The sequence below is a fragment of the Heterodontus francisci genome, chromosome 42, assembly GCF_036365525.1.
Source record: "Heterodontus francisci isolate sHetFra1 chromosome 42, sHetFra1.hap1, whole genome shotgun sequence".
In the NCBI taxonomy this organism is placed as follows: domain Eukaryota; kingdom Metazoa; phylum Chordata; class Chondrichthyes; order Heterodontiformes; family Heterodontidae; genus Heterodontus; species Heterodontus francisci.
This window is the reverse complement of record NC_090412.1, coordinates 23330459-23358047: the sequence shown is the minus strand read 5'-3', so window position 1 is coordinate 23358047 and position 27589 is coordinate 23330459. Positions and strand designations below refer to the sequence as shown.

The 27589-nt window shown below is 45.2% G+C and overlaps 1 protein-coding gene across 3 annotated transcripts in view; it reads right to left on the bottom strand.

Moving 5' to 3' along the window:
- zfand4 (zinc finger, AN1-type domain 4) overlaps positions 1–24471 on the bottom strand; it is a 42149-nt gene extending 17678 nt beyond the window's left edge. The window contains exons 1-6 of one of the 3 annotated variants that reach the window (XM_068020216.1): positions 24363–24471; positions 20490–20800; positions 8510–8585; positions 7815–7882; positions 1962–2148; positions 1246–1393 (exon numbers count right to left, since the gene is read on the bottom strand). In XM_068020216.1, coding sequence (XP_067876317.1) covers positions 1246–1393; positions 1962–2148; positions 7815–7882; positions 8510–8585; positions 20490–20673 — 663 coding nt within the window. In that variant the 5' untranslated portion in view covers positions 20674–20800; positions 24363–24471. Of the gene's footprint in view, positions 1–1245; positions 1394–1961; positions 2149–7586; positions 7742–7814; positions 7883–8509; positions 8586–20489; positions 20801–24362 lie in introns of those variants that run through there. The other 2 variants (XM_068020217.1, XM_068020218.1) reach the window with 2 other exon arrangements.
- Positions 24472–27589: the final 3118 nt, after the last annotated feature.

Below are 27589 nucleotides of genomic sequence, written 5' to 3'. Positions count from 1 at the left end.
AGAACAGACCTGTATCAATCAGGTGATCACCTCTACATTTGTCGACTATACTCTTGTCTTACAATTCTCTAATCAAGCACTGCAAAATGATGGGAATGAGAAAAGATCAGATTGAAGTTTATTTGCTACTCCTAGACTATTCCATTCCAATCCTACTCTTGAGATAAAATGCCGTGCTCCATTCCAACAGAACTTTTCTACTCCATTAATCTCCAAATTTAACAACTCCAGTGGGAAACAGAAACTTTTGCACTCCTCCCATGAAGGTGGTGTCACCTACTGGGCACAACCCTCCAGCACCGTGTCCAAGTAGCTATTCACTGCCAAGTTAGCTGATTTTGGGTAGAGTGCTGCAATTGTCTTCAGTACCCCAGAGGTGAGATGGGGAAAATAGAACATTCGTACCCTTGACCATTGTCCAGCAGCCACTGCTGAAAGTGTACTGTGTATCTGTCTGGTGAAAACAAGTCCAAACTTGGCTGCAATGCCAATGTGGAACGGTTCGCCAGCATTCACTCTCTCTCACGCGTGAAGAAGGGCTACTTGGGAAAGGCAACAGAAACATATCCCAGCAAGGAGTCCATAGCTTCCGGAGAAGGAAGAACACTGAGATGTCAGCAGGGAAGCAAATTCAACTAGAATCCTTCAATCGCTGCGTTGACATTTTATCTTCAAAATAGTCATTTGTAACATCAGTGCTTCAGGCATCATGTCTACAACTGAAGAAGTTAATCCTTATGCCCAGTACAATATGTTTCTCCATTCTTTTTCACTAGTTTTTTTGCAACTCAATCTTAATGCTTCCTCGTTCTCTTCCTTGTCTCATTTCCTTTATACTTGCTTCTAATTTCCTGTATAACCTCTGGACATTGACCTCCGACTTCTTATTCGATTAGCACCTTTTCCCACCCTTCAGTATCTTTTTTATTTTATCCTGGTGAATGCCACATCAAGGCCAGCCAATCAGGTTAATTTCACTGTTTATTGTCTTTACCCTGGAATCAACCCTAAATAAACTGATCATCCAGCTTAAGTATGCTAAAACCAGGCGAGAAGCAATGACTAATGAACTACAAGGTATTAAGTTAGCCTAGCCTCAGGCTTTAACATATCCATTCAATCACAAAAATAACAGAGTGAAATATAACTGATGTGTTTCTAAAAGAATAAATAACTAGTTTTCCTGCATTAGCTCTACAGGTATAGAGGATATGGTACAGCAAATTCTGACACTTTCAACAATACCTTTTTACTAAGGTTCATATTTTCCATCTTTGCTTTCAGAAGTTTCATTTTGTTCATAGTGATTGAATTCTCTAGTATCTGCTGCCCAGATGGAGACTCCTCAGATTCATCATCTTCATCTGCATATAGGTTGAACACTGAACCTCCACTTAAATAAGAAAAATAAAACTTAAAAAAAATTAACCTGCAAGAGATACTGAAAACAAATTACAAAATTCTTTCACACCCATTAAACTGTATAAGTGAAGGACTATAAAATGCAGCATGGTCCCGGAGGTTGCATGTTCAAATCCCATGTGTGAAATTGAATTAAACAAATCCAGTTGTTGGTAGCCACGCATCAGAAAATGAAAATGTTGGACTGTCATAAAAATCCAACCAGTTCACTAATACAAGGGCACCCCTGCATGTGACTCCAGTTCCACATTAGGGTGACCAGAGATAGTTAATAAATACTGCCTTACTAGTGTCACCCACACCCCAAAGATACATTTTAAAAAACATACAATGTATTTACTAATCCTGTCCCTCCCAAAAAAGTTCAATTTTCAGAATCCTTCTCCTTCAAGGAAACCAATTCAGTGCTTGGTTACAACCATATTTCTTCAAAATTAATGGAAACAGTTCAAGAAATACTTGTGAAATATTACACATGACCCTTGTTAGCATGTGGAGTTCAGTAATATAGTTTTACAGTCTAGTTATTTTCTACACACCTCAGGGACTCGGACAGTGGTGTTAAAGTGCCATCCCCTCGATCTACAACTCGAAAGAAATTCAACTGGTCACCTTCACGATACACTAGAAAGGTGACTTGCTTGTTGGAAGGAATCTTATCCCAGATGTCATCTCGACTAGTCTCCATGTATTCAGCCATATCCCTGGTGGGATCTTCCATTGGAACTACAAAATATAGATTCACATAAATGAAAGTATTTTAACACAACACAATGCTATATAGTTACAATATTAAACATCTGTTCTGACCTGGAATCTAGTTAAAAGTTAACTTGCTTGCAAGTTAATGGCTTATTTTACCAACTCCCAAGGTGGATTCACCCAAAGGGATGAGCATAATTGGTATGTTACTCTCCTCATGAATAGGCTTAAAATGACCAATAAGTCCAAGTAATATCATGTGAGCACATCCAACACCACAACATAATAACATCACTGTACTACTGAACTCAACCAACACAATTTTATCACTTCAAGACATAACAGAGGAATAGAGAAAGATACAACACGGGGTTGCACCATTCATTTACTATCCACACAAGCATACTGCCTGCCCTGTTAACATATTCTTTTATTCCATTTTTTTTCATCCACCTATCCAATCATGAGTGTTAACATAATTTCAGCCTCAACCACCAACCCTGGAAGTGAATTTCACATCTTTATAACTTGGTGTAAAGAGGTTTTTCTTGTTCTCTGTTCTGAATTTCATACATTTGATTTTGTCTTTACGATCCCTTACCTACTGGAAACAATTAGCCTATCATGTCCCAACCTTTCATAATTTTAAATACTTAGCATATTGCCCTGTAATCTGCAGTGCAAAAAGCCTTAATTTTCACCCCCTCCTCCCACCCTTCCAAGTCTTTCTTTTCTATTCGTATTTCCTCATATCAGTCAGCATCCTTGTGAATGTTAATCACTTCTGGCCTCTTGAACATCCTTAATTTTAATTGCTCCACCATTAGCAGTCATGCTTTTAGCTGCCTTGGCCCTAAGCTCTGGAATTCCCTCCATCTCTCTCTCCTCTTTTAAGATATTCCTAAAAGCCTATCTCAAGCTTTTGATTATCTGTCCTGATTTCTCCTTCTATGGCTCAGTGTGAAAATGTTCTTATTGATTTCACTCAGTAAGTGCCTTGGGACGTTCTACTATGTAAAATGTGCTACGTAAATGTAAGAAATTGTTGTTGTTGAATGTGCAACATACCCTTTCTAAAGCATCAACATCCTTCCTAATACTGTGGACAATACTCTAACTCAGTCCTTCAGCATTTTGAAATCTCCCACATTCCTCTGTTCATCCACAGCATTGAGTCAACTTTCATTCAGAATATAAATACTGTTTTTGACCAAAACATACAACCTCACATTAAGACAGCAACCAAACATTTTACACAAACAAAAGACTTAAATAATGAAGTCAACTTAATGACAGATTGCATTTTTAAACATCCAAAGATGTGTTTAACCAAGAAGCACATTTATCTAATACAAAATTGAAATAAATGTAAAAAAAAAAGAAATGCTGAAAATACTCAGCAGGTCTGGCAGCATCTGTGCAGAGAAGCATTGAAATAAATGTGTTCTGCTTCAGTGGATGTATATGAACTGTAAAATTTACAACTGGAATTGCTCCTAAGTGCTCCCAAAACCTGAAGAGCTCAATAAGATCAATACTCTACTAAGTGCACACAGGGCTTCCTCAGTAAGCAAGACATTGAAGCTTGGCTACCTCTTTCTTTTAGGAGTGAAATTCCCAACTTGGAATGCAAGGCCACCCAGTTACTGCATATGGAACTGCTACTGCAGTCATCAGTACATTAAATTAATTTTAAACAAGAGCATTTAAAATGCCAATTAAAATGAGAGTTCTTTAAAGTGCTGAATATAGAGTAAAGCGCAATTTGCTAAGCCTAGCACCAATGGATTGTGTGTAGTAACAAGGAAAAATGCAGTTGTCGGGTATCAGTCTATGTGGTGCTTAGTTGGATTCCAGTAAAGTGGTGTCCAGGGAGAGAGCTGCCGCCACCACCAACTCCACCCCCCACCCCCGCACTCCCCGCAATCTATATGCAGCAGGCACACACACAATGTACCCAATATTAGCATCCCAGACAAGCTCAGTAATCAGCCAGAAACCCCCAATTCCCATTGGCAAGAGGGAGGTAAATCCAACTCAGCAAATTTACTTTTATTAAAATGGAGACCCAGCAGCAACTTACAAAACGTGGCCTCCATCCTATTCTATTAGGTCAACTGCTACAGGGACACTTTTGGCTATTGGGGCACATCCAATTCCAATGATGTCTTTGAAAATCCAGCTGAAGATCAATTCTGACTGGCTCTTGTACTAAAGTTTGCACAGATAAGTGTGCAACCCTTGAATCAAACAGCTATTTGCATGTAAAGATTGCAACAGCAAGTCAGAATTTGTATTTGTTTCAATACCTGTTTGAATGAAAACATAGTGTGGACTTCACAGATGTGTAGCTATAGAAACCATGAACGTGGTTAGGATATGAGCCAAGATCTGCTTTGAAGAAATCTTAGTGAGAGTTTCCTTTGGAGCAGTAAGTGCATCTAGGTAAGGCAACTAAGTGTTGAGTAGCAACTATTTTATTGAACAATGGGTTGATGAAGCAAAAGAAATCAAAGTGCAAAATCAAAGTCAAAATCCGAAGCTGTGCATTGGAAAGGATGGGCTTTATTTAAGCCAGTATTCATCTAACCAGATTATTTAAAGAGAGGAAATGCTCAGGAAGGCAGGCAGCATCTGTAGACTGAGAAACAGAGTTAACATTTCAAGTCGATAACTTTCCGTTAGAACTCTGCTTTTGTCTCCACATACGCTGCCTGACCTGTTGTATTTTCATCGTTTTCTGTTTTTTTTTCATATTTCCAGCATCCGCAGTATTTTGCTTTTGTATTTAAAGAAAGAATGACTTGCATTTATATATTGCATTTCACAATCTCAGGATGTCCCAAAGTGCTTTACAGCCAATTTCGTACTTTTTGAATTTAGTACTGTTGTAATGTAAAAAAACACAGCAGCCAATTTGCACATAACAGGGTTTCACAAACAAAAATAAGATAATGACCAATAATCTGTTTTCAATGATGTTGGTTGAGGGATAAATATTGGCCAGGACACCAGCAAGAATTTCGCTTCGAAATTGGGCAATGGGATCTTTAACTTCAACCCGAGAGAGCACATAGGACCTCGGTTTAACATTGCACCCGAAAGACGGCAACTCCAACAGTACAGCAATTAAATACCAAAAGGATTGGTGTTTTATAAAGTACTTTTAAGCAATGCACACATAAGTGGGCTTCACAGTATTAATTTCTGGCATAGGACGCAAGTCCAAATTTTAAACATTGGACCCTCTCATTCTACTAACTAACTTCTCCATTATTTTATGTAGTTAATCAGTTACTTGGTATTGATTCTATGGGGCTCAAACTCGTTAAAACCAGCAGTTACTCAACAGCCGATCTGTCAAAATTCTACAAAAGCATGAAGAATTGATACACTGTTCTTCAGGAGCAGTCAAAAGCACTGAAGCATTATTAGCTGCAAACACCAGATTAAAAGGAACTTTATATAAGGCAAGGAATCTCTCAGCACTAGTCAGTCATTCCAGATTATTAAAGTTTAATATTAAAAAATAACTCAACCAACTACATGCAGTAGTGAAAAAAACATTCCTCGGCATAGTAGTTCAGAAATGGCTCTCTGACACAAGTCAATATTACTGTTGGGGAAAAGCATACAGCAAAGGTAAACATTCACACTCCCACAGCACATGGTAACATGGACTAGGTGTGTCTAACAATGATAGCATTCTTTAGCAGTAATAAAACAACAGTTGGGCAACATATCGACACCTTACTGCATTTTACAAGTACTTATTCCAGACCACAGTAGTTGCATCAACTACTTGGAGCAGCAAATCCCACAAATTAATACTTAAAAGGAATGTCTTCATGTCTTGGACGGTTCGAACAGCCGAATGTCAATTATGTCACGAGGTCATCCGGTGGCATCAGTGTAATTTAGGACTTTGCAAGGCAATTATGTGTTTCGCATGAGTTGCATCCAGACATTTTGCAAACAACTTACATTTCTACTGCACTCATTATGTACAGAGACATCTCAGAGTGCTTTACTGAGCAACAGATAGCCAGTGGGGGTGGGGGAAGGAACGGGTGAGCAGGAAATAAAAGCACGCAGGAGACGCAGGTCCTAAGGAGCTTTAACAGCAGCGATGGGGAGGAAGGGTTCAAAAGATCAGGGGCAATATGGTTGAAGGAGTGGCTGATGTGGTAAAGCAGAGGGAGCAGAGAAAGAAGTAGGGCAGTGTTGGAAAACTGGGGCACTTCCACGGAGTCATACAGCTAGAATAAACCCTAAAGGTAGGGAGGGGCGAGGCCATGAAGGGATGTGAAGTTGAGGACAAGAACATTCAAGTCAGTTCTTTGGGAAATGGGAAAGCAGAGAAGCTCCGCGAAAACTGGAGCGAGAGGGATTCAGGAATTAGTGCAGGATGAAGGCCCATGTCACAGCATTCTGCATGGCTCAGTTTATGAAAGATAGAACCAGAGAAGTCAGCAAGGAGAGTGCTGAAGTCCAGCTGCAAAGTGATAAAAGCAGGGTTTAAGGCTGTGATGGCAGAAGGAATGACACAGAAATTTGCATTTATACAGTACCATTCATGTTCTTAGGCCATCCCAACCTACTTCACAACTACTGAAATATTTCTGAAGTGTAATCCCTGCTGTTTCATAGGTAAATGTGGCAGGCACTTTGAACATAAGATCATGATGAACAGACAATGAAATTAGTGACCAATTAAACTATTTATAGCACTTTGTTGGGGGTCACTCACAAGACTCTTTGCTTGGCTTCAACTAGCACCATTAGATCTTTTACATCCAGCTGAACAAGTATGCAGCCTTGTTTTAATGTCTCAACTAAAAGGCAATGTAGCACTCCCAACACTGAAGTATCAGCCTTGGCTATGACTCTAGTCAGGCTTGAACAGAAAGAAGTAAAGGCAAGGGTGCTACCACAGCAAGTGGTCACTTGGCTCAATGGTAGGGGCATAGGCAGGTGACTGTGTGGAGGGCACGAGGAAATAGTTAGTGGCAAATCAAATATGCAGAGGAATGAGTTTGGGTATTGTGCAATGTTATAAGTCAAAAATTTCAGGGCTACGGGAAAAGAGCGGGGTAGTGGAATGAATTGGACAGCTCTTTCAAAGGGCCTGCACAGACTTAATGGGCCAAATAACCACCTTCTATGCTGTATGATTCTATGGTAAGCTCATGCACGTCTAGACGTGAGAGAGAGAGAGAGAGACACGCAGGTGGAGGCACAAGACAATTCAGTAACTAAAAATTCTTCTGTAGGCTTGGAGAGTTCAGATTCCCACATGAAAACATATGCATTCAACAATAACCCATTCAAACAGACTTGGAATGGGTGGATGCAAGAGAGGTTCTCTACCAACACAAGGAAGTAATTACTAATTTCCAAAGGGTTGGAAATTTGACCCCCATAGTTATCTATCAACAGAACTCAACTCCCTTAGTTCTCACCTGTCTTTCTGTAAAAGCAAGGGACTGGATCTCATGAGAAGAAAAAGAACAAAAAGCACACATTTCCTGCCAGTCAATTGTGCCGTTGCATCAACAGCCATGGGGGAAGTTCTCCATCCATGGTTGCGCTGTGCTGGCTGAAGAAAAAGGCAGAGCTAAGAAGCAACAAGAGGGTGAGAACAATTCAATTTTCTTCTAAAGTTCAGATGGTTTGCACTCTTTACTTACCCCTTCTGGTATTTATAGGTCCCCCTCTCATGGCGAGCACCAGTTTAAGAGTACAACCTTCTGATATACTGCAAATAAAAGACAGCAAACTGTGATAAACTGATGGTGACTTCAGATATGCATTACACTACACTGTTGGAACTTAGCTACAGTAATCCTGATTTTAAAAAAAATCTTAAGCAGCATTTGGAAAAATTTACAAACCTCCCACTCGGTGCTGTATTTACATTTTTGTAGCAGACATGTGCTTTGTGTTGTTACATCACAAGCCTCTGGCCTTTCTGCAATATTTTGCAATTCAGGCCAGAAACAGAGAACAAAAGATCTGTGGAATGACAAAATCGCTACACTGATCTTGGCCTCTGCTGCCACACTGTGCATCATTCGCAATGTTTTATTATTGTGTTGGGATTTCAGCTGGAGAGAAATCTGGGATGTAATGGGATGGGAGTTGTGGTGGGGTGCTGGGGGAGTGTGTGTTTGTCAAACTCCAGAAAGCTTGTTATGGAGGGATAATGCTGGAGCCTATCTTTGTAACTCCTCACTCAAACCCTCCACCAGTCTCAGTAAGTGCCTGCTTACAAGCGCTCAAGTAAAACCCCAATTAACATCCTCCACCTGTATATAATCAAGCAACTGATACACAAGTAACAGATTAACAGTGTTCTCCTTTTTGAAAAGAGACCTCAGCTTACTTGTAGTCGTGTAAACAGTATTCATCTTCCAGTTCCAGGTTGTTCCAGATCAGATGTTGCTGTACTATGGGAATACCTATGGAAAAATAGACATGCTCTAGTAAACACAAAATGTATTCGATGTTTAGATAAAACAGTCACAATTCATTTAATTTATTAAAACTGGACGGATCACTTGGTTGCAACCTAGGCATCGGCAACGATGAAAGCACAGCCTGCCCTGTTGACCCTGTAAAGTCCTCCTCACTAACATCAGAGGACTGGAACCAAAGTTGGGAGCAACAGTCTGATGATCATGCTCATAGCCATCAGCCTACCCCCCACTTCTCCATCACCATCCCTGAATATATCCTGTCCTACCAGCAGCACAGTGGTATGCAGTCAGGTGGGAGTGGCCCTGGGAGTCCTCAACATTGACTCCGCACCCCATTAAGTCTCATGGCTTCAAGTCAAGCATGAATGAGGAAATCTCCTGCTGATTATCAACCACCACTCCCCCTGAGCTGATGAATCAGTGTTCCTCTATGTTGAACACCACTTGGAAGCAGCACTGAGGGTAGCTGGGGCACAGAACGTACTCTGGGTCAGGGACTTCAATGTCCATCACTAAGAGTGGCTTGTTAGTACCAGTACTGACTGAGTTGGCCCAGTCATGAAAAGCAAAGCTTCTTGACAGGGCCTGCAGCAGGTGGTGAGAACGAACACAAGGGAAAAATATATTTGAACTCATCCTCGCCAATCACAGATGCCTCTATCCAGGACAGTATAGGCAAGAGTGATCACCGCACAGTCCTTGTGGATGCCTAATCCCATCTCCACACTGAGGACACACTCCATCGTGTTGTGCTGCACCAAGCCGGATAAACTCAGATCAGATCTAGCAGCTCAAAACCAGGTACCCATGAGGAATTGTGAGCCATCAGCAACAGAATTACATTCCACCACAATACCTCATGGCCCGGCATACCCCTCATTCCTCCATCACAGTAGAAGAGCATGCCAGAAGCAGCACCAGGCCTACTTGAAAATGAGATGCCAACTTAGTGAAGCTACAATTCAGGATAACATGTATGCTAAACAGAAGCAGCATGCTATAGACAGAGCCATGCGACCCCACAAACAATAGATTAGCTCTGCAGTACTGCTACATCCCATTGGACATGGTGATAGGCATTAACTGGAGAATGTGCCTCAATGAATATCTACATCCACAACAATGAGGGAATCCCAGCATGACTGCAAAAGACAAGGCTGAAGTGTTCACAATTATCTTCAGCCAAAAGTGCCAAGTGTATGCTTCTTTGATCCCCACTAGAGCATGGCTACCCGACCTGAACCCGACAGGACCCGACAACGTGTCGGGTTCGGGTCGGGTCGCTCTTTCGGGTCCGGCCTTCAGGCTCAGGTCGGGCCAGACACACTCTATCACCACGTGGTTCCAGTATTAATGTACCTTGTCGACTTGAAAGATGGTTTACTTACAGTTTTTTTAAGCTTGTGCAGATCAGCAAAAAAGTGAAAAACGGAAGCTAGGTTAACTGATGGTCGGGTCGGGTGTGGGAAAAATGAAAAGGACTCAGACCGGGTCGGGTTTCATTTGCAGACCCGAGCCAGCCTTTAATCCCCAACATAAAAAATAGGAAGAGTAGACCACATGGCCCCTCAAGTCTGCTCCGCTATTCAATACGATCATGACTGATCGTCTGCTGCAAAGCCACTTTCCTGCCAGCTCCCCACCTCTCTCAATTCACTGAGACCACAAATCTGTCTATCCCAGGCTTAAATATACTCAACAATGGAGCATTCAAAACCCTCTGAGGTATAGAATTCTAAAGATTCACAATTTTCTGAGTGAAGAAATTTCTCATCTCAGTCCTAAATGATCGAGTCCTGATCCCCAGCCAGGGGAAACAACCTCTCAGTATCTACCCTATCAAGGCCCTTCAGAATCTTGTATGCTTCAATGAGATCACCTCTCATTCGTCTGAATTCCATAGATTGTACACAAGAACACAAGAAATAGGGACAGGAGTCAACCATATATGGCCCATCGACCTGCAGGAGTCCCTCTGGGCAATGTCCTAGTTCCAATGCCATTCAAAGCGATTGTGACTGCCAAAGTCAATTTCACACTTCCCCACATTATATTCCATCCGCCACCTTGTTGCCCACTCACTTAACCTGTCTATATCTCTTTGCAGCCTCTGTGTTCTCTTCCCGGCTTACATTCTCACTTAACTTTGTATCATCAACAAACTTAGATACATTACTCCCTGTCCCTTTGTCTAAGTCATTAATATAGATTGTAAATAGCTGAGGCCCCAGCACTGATCCTTGCGGCACTCCACTAGTTACAGCTTGACAAATTGAAAATGCCCTGTTTTTCCTTACTCTCCACTTCCTGTCCATTAACCAATCCTCCATCCATGCTAATGTATTAGCCCCAACTCCATGAGACATTATCTTGTGTATTAACCACCTTTTGTGTGGCACCTTAATCGAATACCTTTTGAAAATGCAAGTAGACTGCATCTACTGGTTCCCCTTTGTCCACCCTAGTAGTTACATCCTTCAAAAAACTCTAATAAAATTGTCACAAATTTCCCTTTCATAAAACCATGCTGACTTTGTCATCATAGATGCCAGACTTCAGCCACTTTGATTCATTCCACATGAAGAATGGCCGAGTGCACTGGACACAACAAAGGCTACAGGTCTTGAAGACATCCTGGTGTAGTGCTGAAGACCTGTGCTCCAGAACTAGCCGCATCTCTCCAAGTTGTTCTAGTACAGTGACAACAGCGGAAAATGAGCACAATGTGGAAAACTGCTGCAGTATATCCAGTCCACAAAAAGCAGAACAAATCCAACCCTACCAATTACTGTCCTATTAGCAAGGTGATTAAGGAGTTGTCAACAGTGCTATCAAGCTGTACGTACGGACCAATAACCAGCTCACTGATGCTCAGTTTGGGTTCAAGTAGGGGCACTCAGCTACAGACAGCATTACACCCTTGGTCCGAACATAGAAGAGTGAATTCCAGAAGCAAGACCAGAAATGACTGCCCTTGACCTCAAGACGGCATTTGACCAAGCGTGGCATCAAGGAGACCTAGGAAAACTGAAGTCAATTGGGATCAGGGGAAAACAAGAGTTTGTTGACGGCCAATCATCTCAGACTCAGGACATCACTGCAGGAGTCCCTCTGGGCAATGTCCTAGTTCCAATGACATTCACTTATTTCATCAATGGCCTTCCTTCCAACCTAAGGCCAGAGGTGGGTCTGTTCACTGATGTTTCAGCTCCATTCGCTATTCTTCAGATAATGAAGCTGTCCATGCCCGCATGCAGCAAGACCTGAACAACGTTCAGGCTTGGGCTGATTGATAGGCCAGTAACATTCATGCCATACAAGTGCCGGGCAATGAGCACCTCCAACAAGAGTCCAACCACCTCTTCTTGACATTACCATCGCCAAATCAGCCACCATCAACATCCTGGGGGTTACCATTGACCAGAAACTGAACTGGACCAGCCACATAAATACTGTGACTACAAGAGCAGTTCAGAGGCTGGGAATTCTGAGGCGAGTAACTCACCTCCTGACTCCCCAAAGACTGTACACCATCTACAAGGCAGAAATCAGGAATGTGATGGAATATTCTCCACTTGGCTGGATGATTGTGGCTCCAACACTACTCAAGAAGCTCGACACCATCCAGGACAAAGCAGTCCGCTTGACAGGCGCCCTATCCACCACCTTCAACATTCACTCCCTTCACCACCGATGCACAGTGTGTCCCATATACAAGATGCACTGCAGCAACTCAACCAGACTCCTTCAACAACACCTTCTAAACCTGCAACTTCTACCACCTAGAAGAACAAGGGCAGCAGTTGCAAGGGAACACCACCACCTATAATTTTCCCTCCAAGCCATAAACTGTCCTGACTTGCAACGATATCACCGTTCATTCACTGTCACAATCAAAATCCTGGAACTCCCTTCCTAACAACACTGTGGGAGTACCCGCACCAGACAGACTGCAGGGGTTCAAGGCGGCAGCTCATCACCATCTTCTCAAGGCCAATTTGAGATGGGCAACAAACGTTGGCCTAGCCAGTGACATCCACATCCCATGAAAGAATAAAAAAAGCACACACTCCTGAGTCCGAAGGCTGTGGGGTTCAAGTCTGACTCCAGAGACTTGAGCACATAATCCAGGCCAATAAAGCAGTACAGTACAGAGGGAGTGCTGCACTGTCAGAGGTACCATCTTTCAAGTGGCACTTTAACCAGAGCTCCCATCAGCTCTCAGGTGGATGCCAAAGATCTCATGAAAGTATTTAAAGAGCAAGAGAGTTCTCGCTGGTGTGCTGACCAATATTTATTCCTCAACCAACGTCAATAAGATGATATTAGCTGGTCATTATCCCAATGCTGTTTGTGGGGCCTTTGAAGCTGCCTTTCATTCATACAACAGCGACTACACAAGTACTTCACTGGCTGAAAGCGCTTTTGGGTGTCTTGAGGTTGTGAAAGGCACTGTATAAATGCAAGTCTTTCATTCTTTTAAGTGGCCCTGCTCTCCATAAAATAGGAACATCAGTTTATATGAACATAAATAATGCACTATTTGCTTGTTCAAAAAATGTTCTTTGCTCCAACACACAGCTGAATGCATAAAACTTGGAATATAAAACCAAGTACACAGTGCTTTGAATGAGACTCTTATTTAGAAACGAGAGTTGTTTAAAAATGTCAAATTTTTCCAATGAAATTTGACATTAAAATGCAACAAGAAGCTACAGCAAGAAACAGAAATTCTGAAAGCAAGTCAGTAAAGTTTATTCAACAAGCTAAGATCAATTCCTAAATTAAGAAAATCCATTTCTAAGTTACAAAAAGAAGGAATTCAGACCTTGGGTTTTCCCCCCACATTCTCCAGAGTGGGCTGGTTTAGTAATACAGAAACTTGAAGATCAGTACTGGAAGGCTACGAAAGACATTAATACAACGGTTCTGAATTGAATAAAATCCCAACACTGTTTTGACAGTCAGAACCATAGAATCATGCAGCACAGAAGGAGGCCATTCAGCCCATCATGCCAACCCAGCGCTTTATAAAGAGCTATCCAATTAATCTCACTGCCCTGTTCTTTCCCCATAGCCCCACAAGTCCTTCCTTTTCAAGAATATATCCAATCTCTTTCTGAAAATTATTATTGGATCTGCTTCCACCATCCTTTCCAACAGTGCATTTAGATCATAACTCACTAAACAAAAAATATCCTCCTCTGTTCCCCCACTGCTTTTTGTGCTCAGTCTTGTATAAGCATATACAAGAGAAGACCGTCTGACCATCGAGGCCCACCCCCTCCTATATCCTCATTCTCTCATCACAGTACTCAGCTGTTTCGTAAATAATATTTTTGCCTCTAATTACTGCTTGGCAGAACATTTCAAACTTCTCACCTCAACTGTTTGCCTGTGCACAAATGTGCTGCTGTCTATAAAATAAAACAACAGCCCTAAAGCAGGTCGTTGGCTGTGAAGTGCTTTCAACATTTTGAGGACAGGAAAGGAAAGGTGCTGTATAAATGCAGCTTCTCTCATTCTCATTTTTAAATTTAGGGCCCAGATGGCTGAAAGAACAGTAGGGTGAAAGCAGTAGGGATTTCACAAGCTAGAGTTGGGAGAATTGCAGTGTTCTCAGAGGATTGAAGCGGTTACAGAGATGAGAGGGGCAAGGCCATGAAGGGATTTGAACAGAAGGATGAGAATTTTTAAATTGGTGATGTTGAGAGACCGGAAGCCAATGCAGCTCAGTGGCACAAGGGTGATGCATGAAACGGACTTGTTTTGAGTTTGGATACAGGCAGCAGTATTCCACGAGCTGCAGTTTATGGAGGATGGGAGGCCAGTTAGGAGAGCATTGAAATAGCAGAGTATGGATCCGTCAAAGGCATGAGTGAGGGTTTCAGCATCTGGTGGACTGAGACAGGCAATGTTATGGAGGTGGACATTGGCATGCTTTGTGACAGTGAGGATATGGTGTCAGATGCTAAGCTCAGGGTCAAATAGGATACAAATCAAATAGATTGCAAATAGTTAGCTTCCATCTGAGACAGTTGACAGGGCGGGGGAATGGAATCAGTGGCAAGAGTTTTGCTGGGGACTGAATTGTGGATCTTCCATGACAGGCTGTCAGGCATGGAGGCTGATATCAGAGGCAGAGGATGGGATTCATGGATAGATCTTTGGAGGATTCCAAAGGGATGGAGAGTGCAAAATATCTGAGAAGGGAAGAAATGAAAGGCAGCATGACTGGGTGACCAAGAGCAGAGGAGTCAGGAGATAAAAGGCAAGAGGGAGCAAGAAATCAGTAAAGGAAAAAAAAAGGAGATAGCAGCAGCTAAAATGCATACACAAATAGACAGAGGGATTTCAGGTTACACAGGCATGGCAAAAATTAATATAGATACTACCAAACTATATAATTTAATAAGTTATATACTTCATTGAGGACCTCCTTAACCGCCGTTACATTTTTGGGTTTCTTTACTTTTTTCTGTTCCAGTTATCTTTGAATTCTATGTTTCAGATTATTTTCACGGACAAGAAGTTAGATTTCATTTGCCCAGATATTGAGGTAAATTAGTAGCGTGCCAGAGAACACTCACTTGTTCATTTTAGCTCATTTCAATCACTTGCCCCCAAGCGATCTTCCTTGACTTCAGAAGACAGCAGAAGAACACTACAGTAGGGTTTCAACAAGTGATGTGCTAAAGCATGCTGCAAATACTATGCTTATATACCTGGCCTGACTGACTCCTATTAAAGGCTTCAGACAGACTCCCCAATTTGAAGACAAAATACTTTAAGAAAAAACTTTTTTGCCCTCTATCCTTTAACCAATGCTATATAACCAATGAACCATATTCTTCTCAGTGTGAAAATACCAAGATCTGGTATTTTAAAAAAAAATTTAATTTACGGGTGTGGGCATCAATGGCAAAGCCAACATTTATTGTGCACCCTACTTTCCCTGGAGGTGGTGGTGGTGAGCTCCTTCTTGAACTATTGCAGTCCATGTGGTAGAGGTACACCCACACTGCTGCTGGGGGAGGAGTTCCAGGATTTTGACCTAGCGACGATGCAGGAACAGCAATATATTCCCAAGTCAGGATGGTGTATGACTTGGAGGGGAACTTGAAAGTTGTGGTGTCTCCATGTGCCTGCTACCCGTGTCCTTCTAGGTGGTAAAGATTCTAGGTTTGGGAGGTGTTATCGAAGAAGCCTCGATGAGTTGCTGCAGTGCATCTTGTAGATGGTACGCACTGCTGCTACTGTGCATTGGTGGTGGAAGGAGTGAATGCTTAAGCTGGTGGATGGGGTGCCGATCATGCGGACTGCTTCGTCCTGGATAGCATCAAGCTTCCTGAAAGTTTTTGCAGGTGCACTGATCCAGCCAAGTAGAGAGCATTCCATCACACTGACTAGTGCCTTGTAGATGGTGGACAGGCTTTGCAGAGTCAGGTGGTGAGTTACTCGCTGCAAAATTCCCAGCCTCTGACCTTCTCTTATAGCCACGGTATTTATATGCTGGTCCAGTTAAGTTTCTGGTCAATGGTAACCCCAGGATGTTGATGGTGGTGGCTTTTACGATGGTAATGCCATTGAATGTCAAGGGAAGGAGGTGAGACTCTCTCTTGTTGGAGATGGTAATTGCCTGAAATTTGTGTGGTGACAATGTTACTTCCTACTTATCAGTCCAAGCCTGAATGTTGGTCTTGTTGCATGTGGGCACAGACTGCTTCATTATCTGAGGAACTGGGAATGAAACTGAACACGGTATAATCATCAATGTACAGCCCCACTTGACTTTGTGATGGAGGGAAGGCTATTGACAAAGCAGCTAAAGATGTTGGGCCGAGGACACTACCAAGGAACTCCTGCAGCCATGTCCTGCAGCTGAGATGACTGACCTCGAACAATCACAACCATCTTCCTTTGTGCTAGGTAGGACTCCAGCCAGTGAAAATATTAACCCCCAATTTCCATTGACTTCCATATAAGAGAACTCCTTGATGCCACATGTGGCAAAATGCTGGTCTGGGGTCAAAGGCTGTCACTCTCACCTCTGGAATTCAGCTCCTTTGTCCATGTTTGAACCAAAGCTGTAATGAGGTCTGGAGCTGACTGGTCCTGGCAGAACACAAACTGGGCAGTCCGCAGGTTGACAGCATTGTCGGTGACGTACCACGCATTGAAATAAGCAGGCCGCTGACAACTTCAGAGAGAAATTTCCAGCATAATACAAGACTTTTAAAATGTAAACTCTGATGGACAAAAAAGTAGCATTCAAAGGAATTTGTAGCCCACACAGTACAAAGAAAATTTAGATGGAACATTGACAGTAGGCTGACAGGGCAGTGATTGTATTTGCTTTTTGCAGGCAGGATATACCTAGACAATTTTCCACTTTGTTGGGTCGATGCCAGTCTTGTAGCTGTACTGGAACAGCTTGGCAAGAGGCTCGACAAGTTCTGGAGCACAAGTCTTCAGCATTATAGCCAGACTGTTGTCGGGACACGAAGCCTTTGCTTTATCCACAGCACTTTATAATTTCTTGTGGAGTGAAACTGGCTGAAGACTGGCATCTGTGATGACAGGGTCTCAGGAGATGGCCATGTTGGACCATCCACTCGGCACTTCTGGCTGAAGTTGGCTGCAAACACTTCAGCCTTGTGTTTTGCACTTACATGCTGGACCCTGCCATCATTGAGGATGGAGATATTCAGGGAACCGTCTCCTCCTCCTGTTAATTGTTTAATTATCCACCACCATGCATGGCTGGATGTGTCAGGATTGCAGAGCTTTGATCTGATCCATTGGTTGTTATTGTGTGCTGCTTATGCTGGCTAGCATGCATATAGTCCTGTGTTGTAGCTTTACCTTGTGCTGCTCCTGATTGAACCAGGGTTGGTCTCTTGGCTGGATGGTAATGTCGGGCCATGAGGTCCCAGATTGTGGTGAAATGCAATGCTGCTGCTGCTGCTGCTGTTGATGGCCCACAGCGCCTCACCGATGTCCAGTTTTGAGCTGCTACAGCTGTTATGAATATATCCCACTTAGCGTAGTGGTACAACACAATGGAGGATGCCCACAGTGAGAAAATGGGACTTTGTCTCCACAAGGTCATTCCTACCACTACTGTCATGGATAGAGGACGAGATCAAGTAGCTTTGTCGTTCGTGTTGGTTCTCTCATCACCTGTCGCAAGCTCAGTCAGGTAGTTATGTCCTTCAGGACTCGGCCAGCAGTGATACTGGTGAGCTGCTCTTGGTGATGGATATCGAAGTCCCCCACCTAGAGTACATTCTGAGCCCTTACTACCCTCAGTGCTTCTTCCAAATGGTGTTCAATATGGAGAAGCACTGATTCATCAGCTGAAGGAGGACCAGAGTGGGTAATCAGCAGAAGGTTTCCTTGCCAATGTTTTACCTGATGTTATGAAACTTCACGGGGACCGGAGTCAATGTTGAGGACTCCCAGGGCCAAACCCTCCCAACTCTATACCACCGTGCTGCCACCTCAGGTAGTTCTGTCCTGCACATGGGACAGGACATATCTAGGGATGGTGATGGAAGAGTCTGGGGCATTGGCCAATAGATATGATTCTGTGAGTATGACTATGTCAGGATGTTGTGCCACTTATGGCCTCCTCTTCACAGGCTGTATAAAACTTCAAAAGCTGCACCAAGCGGTTTTGGCCTTAAGGTAAACTAAAACTAAGTACTTAACGTAAATATTAGTGTACTAAGTAAGCCTGGTGACAATGTGTGCTGTTTTGTTATACAGCATATATCACAGTGATTTAAATGGAAAGCTTGTGTACCTCAAATTAACAAGCAAAGGGAAAGTATTTTCTAAAGCAGGAAGTGCCTGCAAGGAAAGAATTGCAGAAATCCAGCCTGGAGATGATGAGGGCTTGGAGTAGAGTTCCAGCAGCAAGGGTGGAGGGAGAAGTAGTTTCAGAGATGAAAAGTAGAAGCAATCTTAGTAATAAGCCAGATGAAGGGAAAAATCCAAGTTCACAGATATACCAAAGCTCTGGAAACGGGGTTAAGACCAGAGGTATTTGAGGGAGCGAGAGCAAGGCAAGGTTTTTCCTGACATTTAGCTGAATTAAGACAGCAGAGCCACACAGATGATTGTGGAGGAAAGGCACTCAAGGATAGGAACAGCAGCACTGAAGAAAGGAGAAATTGATGAGGGATACCACAGTGAAGCCACAGTGGGTTGGCCAATGTGGACAGACTAGAAGCCCAACTGGAGGGCCAGAAAGAAAGAGTAGTGGACAAGTAATTGTGAATTAATTTCATATTCCAGGATTTTAGAAAGATAGATAATGTCGGCAATAGTGTGGTAGCTGAAGAATGAAGGTCAATAGAGGAGGCTTTTATTTTGAGGAGGTTGATGACAGCAGTTCTGAAAGATGTAGAGACTATTCTGGAGGACAGGAACAGATTGATGGCAGCAAACATGGGACCAAGAAAGTGAATTTGGAAATCAGGAATCAAAATGAGAGTCAGTCAAGATGGTGTGGTGGTGGTGGGGGGGTTTCATAGATAAGTCAAGTTTAGGGATTTCAAAAAGAATGTATGGAATGGAATGGGTTGGGAGAGTGGAAAAGAAACTGGTTAGCAAAGGCCCTCGATTTTAGGCCATGGGCTCCTTATATGTGATGTCATGGTAAGGATGGCACTTGCAAAGGGAAATGATTGAAGGAGGCAGTTAATAATGAAGAGCAGTTTTGAATTTTCCTACTCTCCAGGATGATCTCAGAGTAGCACAAAAACTTGCCCATCCAAAACAAAGGTTTGTGTATGTTAATGCGATCAATCCATATATGGCAATGGATAATCAGGCCAGTTGCTTGTCAACTGCTCTAAAGACTATTGCCAGTGGTAGTTCTTGCTGCAGTTTTTCTTGCACCTCCCTACTATTGGGAATACTGTACACAGACACACAGACAGAACTTTACTCTCCATTATTTTAAATTAACTCAGTGTGAACCACACGTTTCTATGCCAGAAGTGAAGATTTTTATCCCCAATGTGACTCAGCTGTGAGTTGCTCCATGACAAACCTGCCAATTCCAGTTCAGTTGTCACCAGCATTTTCAGTGATGTGCAAAGGCTGATCTGACCACTGAAACTGCGAAAACATTTTGAGCTCTATAATACTAGCACCGGGAGTCATTTGGGGCAACCCTGACAAAAGGAGCAAATTGGCTTAAATGAGAATTATCTGAGGCAGATTGGTATGAATATACTAAGCACCCTACAGAACATGACGACTGAGTGGAAGGTGTGGTGTACTGTGATGCAGTGAGTGCTGACTCTATATGCCTTCAAGAGGGAGCCGGACAGGTTCATGACTGGGGCAGAGATCACGATATACAAGGCACGTTTCCTTATAGATAACAGTTGGTCCAAGTGACCTCCTGTACAATTGCCTGAGGGGCTGGAATAAATTTTCTCGTGTATTTTTCACTTATCGACCCTGTTTTCTTTTAGTTTTTCCTCCTCTGATTGGAGGGGGGAGGGGCAGGAGAAAACAGGGGATGAGGAAGCATCATGATGATCCGGCCATTGTAGCCTAGATGGACCAGCTGGTCTTTTCCTGCCCATCAATTTCATATGTTTGTATAAGGTTGTAACAGAACCCGTGTGCTGAGATTTATCATCTACCCAGCCTTCACCAAATAATCAAAAGTTTGTAAAACGTCAATCAAAGGCATAACCTAGTTTTGAATCAGATTTTCACCAGCTTATTCTATTTCACTGGAGCTCTGCTCTAAAACCCACAAATTTCTCAGGAAAGGTTTGGAAAAATGCAACCTGCCAGATTCACAAATTCAAACCAAGAACATTCGATCAAATGAATGGGGTGGGGGGAAATCATCTGTACCTTCGAGTCTTTGAATTTTGGCTTTCACAGAAATCACTGTCTCGAAAGGCGACACTCTGAGTTCAAAACAAGTCCCTGTAAGTGTTTCAATGAAAAGTTCCATTGTCTCATAAAACGGGAGTTTATAACTTATAGGCCCGGAATTGTCCTCATTAAAGAAGGGAGGTTCCTTTTTGTTTTCCATTTCAACACATCCAGAAACTTCAAAGGACAGCTTATGGTGAAAGTTGTTCCCACGACAGCTGCAGACTGAAATCACATTCAAACAGCCATCGAGGCTGGCTAATGATGATCATGACCAAGCACTCGTTCTGGTGATGAAAAATAAACAATTACTTACTGAGAATATTAATTGCCTTTCCTGAGCTACACATACATTTCTCAGACAAATTCAACAAAACAAATTACCAATATTCAAATATGACAACAAAGTCCCAATCATGCTGGGAAAAAATTAAACTCAGACTAAAGCCTGGCTTGGGTATAAAATTAAAACCCAACCCGGGCCCGACCTGACAACAGCCAACCCGAACCCGACCCAGGCCAGAGTCCTTTAATTTTTTTTAAATGCCCGACCCGACCCCGACACAGACACATGTAGTCGGGTTTGGTCGGGTAGCCAGGCTTTACTGCAGAGTGCGGAGTTCGGACTGCACGTTTCCTGCCTTGACGTTCTGAATGTTTATTTGAAGATTATTTCCCAGAGCAAGGCAGCACTGTCCACATCCAGCCCGACCCGACCCCGAATGCTAGACCCGGAAGAGAGACCCAACCCCGACACATGCCGTTGGGTCTGGTCAGGAGCCACGCTTTAACTCAGACATTATCCGTTCTGCACAACTGAAGTCAATGTCTAACAACAATATTTTAAAGGAGGAAATTTATAGGGTGGAAGATACCTTCTTCAGTACAATTGCAATGAAACACACACTTTTTGAGCAAAGTATCAGTGACCTGGCGTGTTAGATACATTTTACTATCTGCTCTATTAAACAGGAATAGCACAATACCACTGAATCCAAACAACTGTGACACACATAACAGATGGCATCAGTTTGACATACACATTCCCCAGACTTGAACCCAGAGCGACTATCAGCATAAGATACACACACTCTGAAACAAGGAGCACCATCAGTGCGAGACTAACACACATACATATACACACACAAACACTCAAACAAGGAGCACCAACAGCGCGAGACACACACACTGAAACAAGGGGCACCATCTGCATGAGACACAAACACACTGAAACAAGCAGCACCATCAGCGCGAGACACACACACACTGAAACAAGCAGCACCATCAGCAGGAGACACACACACACACAGACAAGAAGGTACCATCAGCGCGAAACACATGCTCGCCTGGTTCCATTCTTATCTATCCAGTTGTAGCCAGAGAATCACCTGCAATAGCTTCCCTTCCCTTATCTCTGATGTCCACCAAGCATCTATCCATGGCTCCCTATTTCTCAAATATACACTGCCCCCTCAGCGACATCATCGAAAAAACCGTCAGCTTCCACAGATACACTGATAAACTTCAGCTCTAACTTATCATAGAAACATAGAAAGTTTACGGCATAGGAAGAGGCCACTTGGCCCATCATGTCTGTGCCAGTTTATTCTGTTAACTGACCCCCATTTATACTGTAATCTGACCCCACTTTCTTGTGTAATGTGACAAGTTTATATCGCTGTCTGACCTCAGATTATACTGTTATCTAAGCCAAGATTATAGTGTACCTGACCCCAGTTTATGCTGTTATCTGAACCCAGTTTAGAGAGTATTCTCACCCTAGATTTTACTGTTATTTGAGCCCATTTAATGGTGCAATCTGAGCCCAGTTTATATTGCTATTTGACCCCAGATTATACTGTTATTTGAGCCAAGAATAAGAGTGTAATCTGACCCCAGTTTATAGTATAATTTAACTCTCAGGTTACACTGTAACCTGACCCCAGTTTCAACTGGTATCGGTTTCCATTTTATAATTAGCTGACACCACTCTATACTGTTATCTGACCCCAGTTTATGCTGTTTTCTGACTCCAGTGTTTGTATGATCTGACCCATGCTTATGGTATAATGGCTCCCATTTTTACTGTAACCTGACCCCCATTTATGCTGTTACATGACCCCAGTTTATACTGTTAGCTGACCACAATTTATCATATAATTGACTCCCATTTTTACTGTAATTTCAACCACATTTATACTGTAGTCTGACACCAGTTTATACTGCCAACTGACCTCCATTTATACTGGAGTCTGACCACAGTCTACATTGTAATATGACCCCATTTATACTGTAATCTCACCCCACTTTTTTGTGCAATCTGACAACAGCTTCTACAGTTATCTAACCCCCGTTGGCGGTGCGCAATCTGACCGTTTTTTTGCTGCTTTCTGACTCCACTGTTTGTGTGATCTGATCCATGGCTGAATCAGGCCATTTGCAACCTTGGTGTCATACTTGTCCCCAAGATGAGTTTCCGATCACATATCCACACCATTATCAAGAATGCCTACCTCCACCTCAGAATTGTTGCCTGACTCCACCATGGCCTCAGCTCATCTGTTGCTGAAACCCCCATCCATGCCTTTGTCAACTCTAGACTTGTCTATACCAGTGCTCTCCTGACTGGCCACCCATCTTCCACACTCCATAAAATTGAGGTCATCCAAAACTCTGCTGCCCGTATCAAGTCCCGCTCACCCATCGCCCCTGTCCTCGCTGACCTACATTGGCTCCTGGTCTGGCAATAACTCAAGTTTTAAAATTCTCATATTTGTTTTCAAATCCCTGCATGACTAATCACTCCCTACCTCTGTAATCGTCACCAGTCGTACAACCCTCCAAGATCTCTGTGCTTTGCCAGTTCTGGCGCCCTGTGCATCCCCAACCTTAATCACTCCACCATTGATAGCCGTGCCATCTTAAGCTCATGTCTTAATCTCTGGAATTCACTCCCCAAATGACTCCACTTCTCTACTTCCTTCAAAACAGTCGCAAACCAACTTCTGGCTAAGCTTTTTAGTCACCTCTTCTAATATCTCCTTATGTGGCTTGGTGTCTAATTGTGTTTGATCACACTCCTTTAAAGCACCTTGGGACGTTTTTCTACATAACGTATTTATATAATACCTTTCAGTTATAAACCAAGGACCACCATTAGTTCAAGACACACACACCATCTCCCGGATCAGTGTGGAACACACACCCTTCACCAGGGGATCAGAATCAGTGTGACACACAACCTCCCCCTAGCCCAGGGGATCAGTAGCAGTGTGACACCCACCCTCCACTGCCCCCGGGGGATCAGTATGACACCCACCCTCCCCGTCGCTCTGGGGGATGAGTATCAGTGTGACACACATCCTCCCCCTCGCCTAGGGGATCAGTATCAGTGTGACACACACCCTCCCCCTCGCTCTAGGGAATCAGTATCAGTGTGACACACACCCGCCCCCTCCCCGGGGGAATCATATCAGTGTGACACACATCCTCCCCCTCGCCTAGGGGATCAGTATCAGTGTGACACACACCCTCCCCCTCGCTCTAGGGAATCAGTATCAGTGTGACACACACCCGCCCCCTCCCCGGGGGAATCATATCAGTGTGACACACATCCTCCCCCTCCCCGGGGGAATCATATCAGCGTGACACACACCCTCCCCCGGAGGAATCACATCAATGGGACACACACCCCTCGCACAGGTGGAATCATATCAATGTGACACACAACCTCCACTGCCCCTAAGGGGTGTCAGTATCAATGTGACACACACGCTCCCGCGCCCTGAGGGGGATCAGTATCAATGTAACACACGCCTCATCTAGCCGCCCTCTCTCCCCCAGACTCACCGGGCGCCATCGCCCGCCGCTCCCTCACATCTTCGACCTCAGCACCGACTAAAATGAGACGCCTACAACCAAACCTGCTATCGCTGCGTGGGACGAGGAAAAACTTTGTGACGTATCCATGACTGACAGCTACAACGGACAATCAGGCCCCAGTAGCGCTGCACGGAGCGTTCCCTCAGGAAAGTCAGCGGAGACGACAGCCAATGGGACGCGCCGGGCGTCCGAGGGGCGGGGCGAGGCAGCCCGCGCGCTGAGCCCCGGATGTTGACCCTCATCTCCAACAACAATGAGCACGTGACCGCGCCTGGTTTGCCCAATTCCCCTCACCCGGCCCCAACTACTCCCCAGCCCCAAGGTCTCCCCCGCCGCCCCAACTCTGCTCTCTCCCCCCTCCTCCTCTCCGGCCCCACGCCCGGCCCCGCCTCCCTCCCCTCCCCACGCCCTCATTTCTCGTTTCCCCCCTCCACCTCCCCCCCCCCCCTCCTTCGCCCCCCTCTCTCTCTTCTCTCTTCCCCTGTCCTTCACCCCCCTCTCACTTCCCTTTCCCCTTCACCCCCCTCCTCTCTCCCATTCCTTCACCCCCCTCTCTCTCTCCCCTTTCCCTTCAACCCCCCTCTCTCTTCTCACCCCTTTCCCTTCACCCCCCTCACTCATCTCCCCTTTCCCTCACCCCCCCTCATCCGGCTTCTCCCCTTCCCTTCACTCCCCTCTCTCTCTTCTCCCTATTCCCTCACCCCCCCTCTCTCTTCTCCCTTTCCCTTCACGCGCACCCTCTCTCTTCTCCCTTATCCCTTCACCCCCTCTCTCTTCTCCCCTTTCCATTCACCCACCTCTCTCTTCTCCCCTTGCCCTTAACCGCCCCTCCTCTTCTCTCCTTTCCCTCACCCCCCTCCACTTCTCTCCTTGCCTCACCCCCCTCCCTCTTCTCGCCGTCCCGTCACCCCCCCTCAGTCGCCCTTCCCTTCACCCCCTCCGCTTCCCCCCCCCCCTCCCATCTCCCCCCCCCCTCCCCCCATTCCCTTCCCCCCCCCCTCCTACCCTTCCCTTCCCCCCCCCCCTCTTCCTTCCCCTTCCCCCCCCCTCTCTCCCTTCCCTTCCCCCCCCCTCTCTTCCCTTCCCTTCCCCCCCCCTCTCTTCCCTTCCCTTCCCCCCCCCTCTCTTACCTTCCCTTCCCCCCCTCTCTTCCCTTCCCTTCCCCCCACCCTTTTCCTTCCTCCCCCCCTCTTTTCTTCCTCCCCCCCCTCCCCTTTTCCCTTCCTCCCCCCCCTCCCTTTTCCCTTCCTCCCCCCCCTCCTTTTCCCCCTCCCTCCCCTACCCTTTTCCCTCTCCCTCCCCTCCCTTTTCCCTCTCCCTCCCCTCCCTTTCCTCTCCCTCCCTCCCTTTCCCTCTCCTTTTCCTTCCCCCCCCCACTCCCTTTTCCTTCCCCCCCCCACTCCCTTTTCCCTTCCCCCCCCCACTCCCTATTCCTTCCCCCCCCACTCCCTTTTCCTTCCCCCCCACTCCCTTTTCCTCCCCCCCCACTCCCTTTTCCTTCCCCCCCACTCCCTTTTTCCTTCCCCCCCCCACTCCCTTTTCCTTCCCCCCCCACTCCCTTTTCTTCAACCCCACTCCCTTTTCCTTCCCCCCCCCCCACTCCCTTTTCCTTCCCCCCCCACTCCCTTTTCCTTCCCCCCCCACTCCCCTTTTCCTTCAACCCCCACTCCCTTTTCCTTCCCCCCCCCTCCCTTTTCCCTCCCCCCCACTCCCTTTTCCCTCTCCCTTCCACTCCTTTTCCCACTCCCTTTTCCCACTCCCTTTTCCCTCCTCCCCCCCACTCCCTTTTCCCTCTCCCTTCCCACTCCCTTTTCCCTCTCCCTTCCCACTCCCTTTTCCTCTCCCTTCCCACTCCCTTTTCCCTCTCTCCCCCCTCCCTCTCCCTTTTCCCTCCTCCCCCCCCCTCCCTCTCCCTTTTCCCTCCCCCCCACTTCCCTTTTCCCTCTCCCTTCCCTCTCCCTTTTCCCACTCCCTTTTCCCTCCTCCCCCCACTCCCTTTTCCCTTTTCCCCCCCACTCCCTTTTCCCCCCCACTCCCTTTTCCCTTTTTCCTTCCTCCCCCCCCCCCCTCCCTCTCCCTTTTTCCTCCCCCCCCCCCTCCCTCTCCTTTTCCTCCCCCCCCCCTCCCTCTCCCTTTTTCCTCCCCCCCCCCCCCTCCCTCTCCCTTTTTCCTCCCCCCCCCCCTCCCTCTCCCTTTTTCCTCCCCCCCCCCCCCTCCCTCTCCCTTTTTCCTCCCCCCCCCCCTCCCTCTCCCTTTTTCCTCCCCCCCCCCCCTCCCTCTCCCTTTTTCCTCCCCCCCCCCCCTCCCTCTCCCTTTTTCCTCCCCCCCCCCCTCCCTCTCCCTTTTTCCTCCCCCCCCCCTCCCTCTCCCTTTTTCCTCCCCCCCCCCCTCCCTCTCCCTTTTTCCTCCCCCCCCCCCTTCCCTCTCCCTTTTTCCTCCCCCCCCCTCCCCCTCCCTTTTACATCCATCCCCCCTCCTTTTACATCCCTCCCCCCTCTCCCTTTTACATCCCTCCCCCCTCTCCCTTTTACATCCTCCCCCCCTCTCCCTTTTACATCCCTCCCCCCTCTCCCTTTTACATCCCTCCCCCCTCTCCCTTTTACATCCCTCCCCCCTCTCCCTTTTACATCCTTCCTGAGGTGTGGTCTAACCTGGGCTTTGTATAAGCTTCGCATTCTACCCTCTTGTATTCTAGTCAGCTTTGTCAACTCATTCTGCCACCTTCAAAGATTTGCGTTTGGAAAATTGGCGACAAGGATTTTAAATTTGATGCAGTGTGATTTTCACCATAACAAACCTATTCTCATCTCTGCTCACATCTCTCCACTGACTTTCACCGTGAGGTAGGAACCGAGAGACATCCGATCTGCAAATAACAGGATCTTAATCCGGAACTGGAGAAACTGAGAAAACTTGGTCAGAATGTGGTCAGTTAGCATCTTGGATTATCGGACAAACATTATCATCTGATTGTTAAAAGTTCTCTCACTCTGTTCTGTATATTCTGCATCAAACTAAATAAATACGTACCTACCAAGGCTCATGCATTTTGTATTTCACTCTTGGAAATAATTAAGGCTTCAAATGTTTAACTGAGTTTGTGATCAGTCCACTCTTTCTGATCATAAATTTCACCCTTAACAGTTATTCGATCTTAACAGTGACATAAATGTGGCTGAGTGCTGATAGAACTA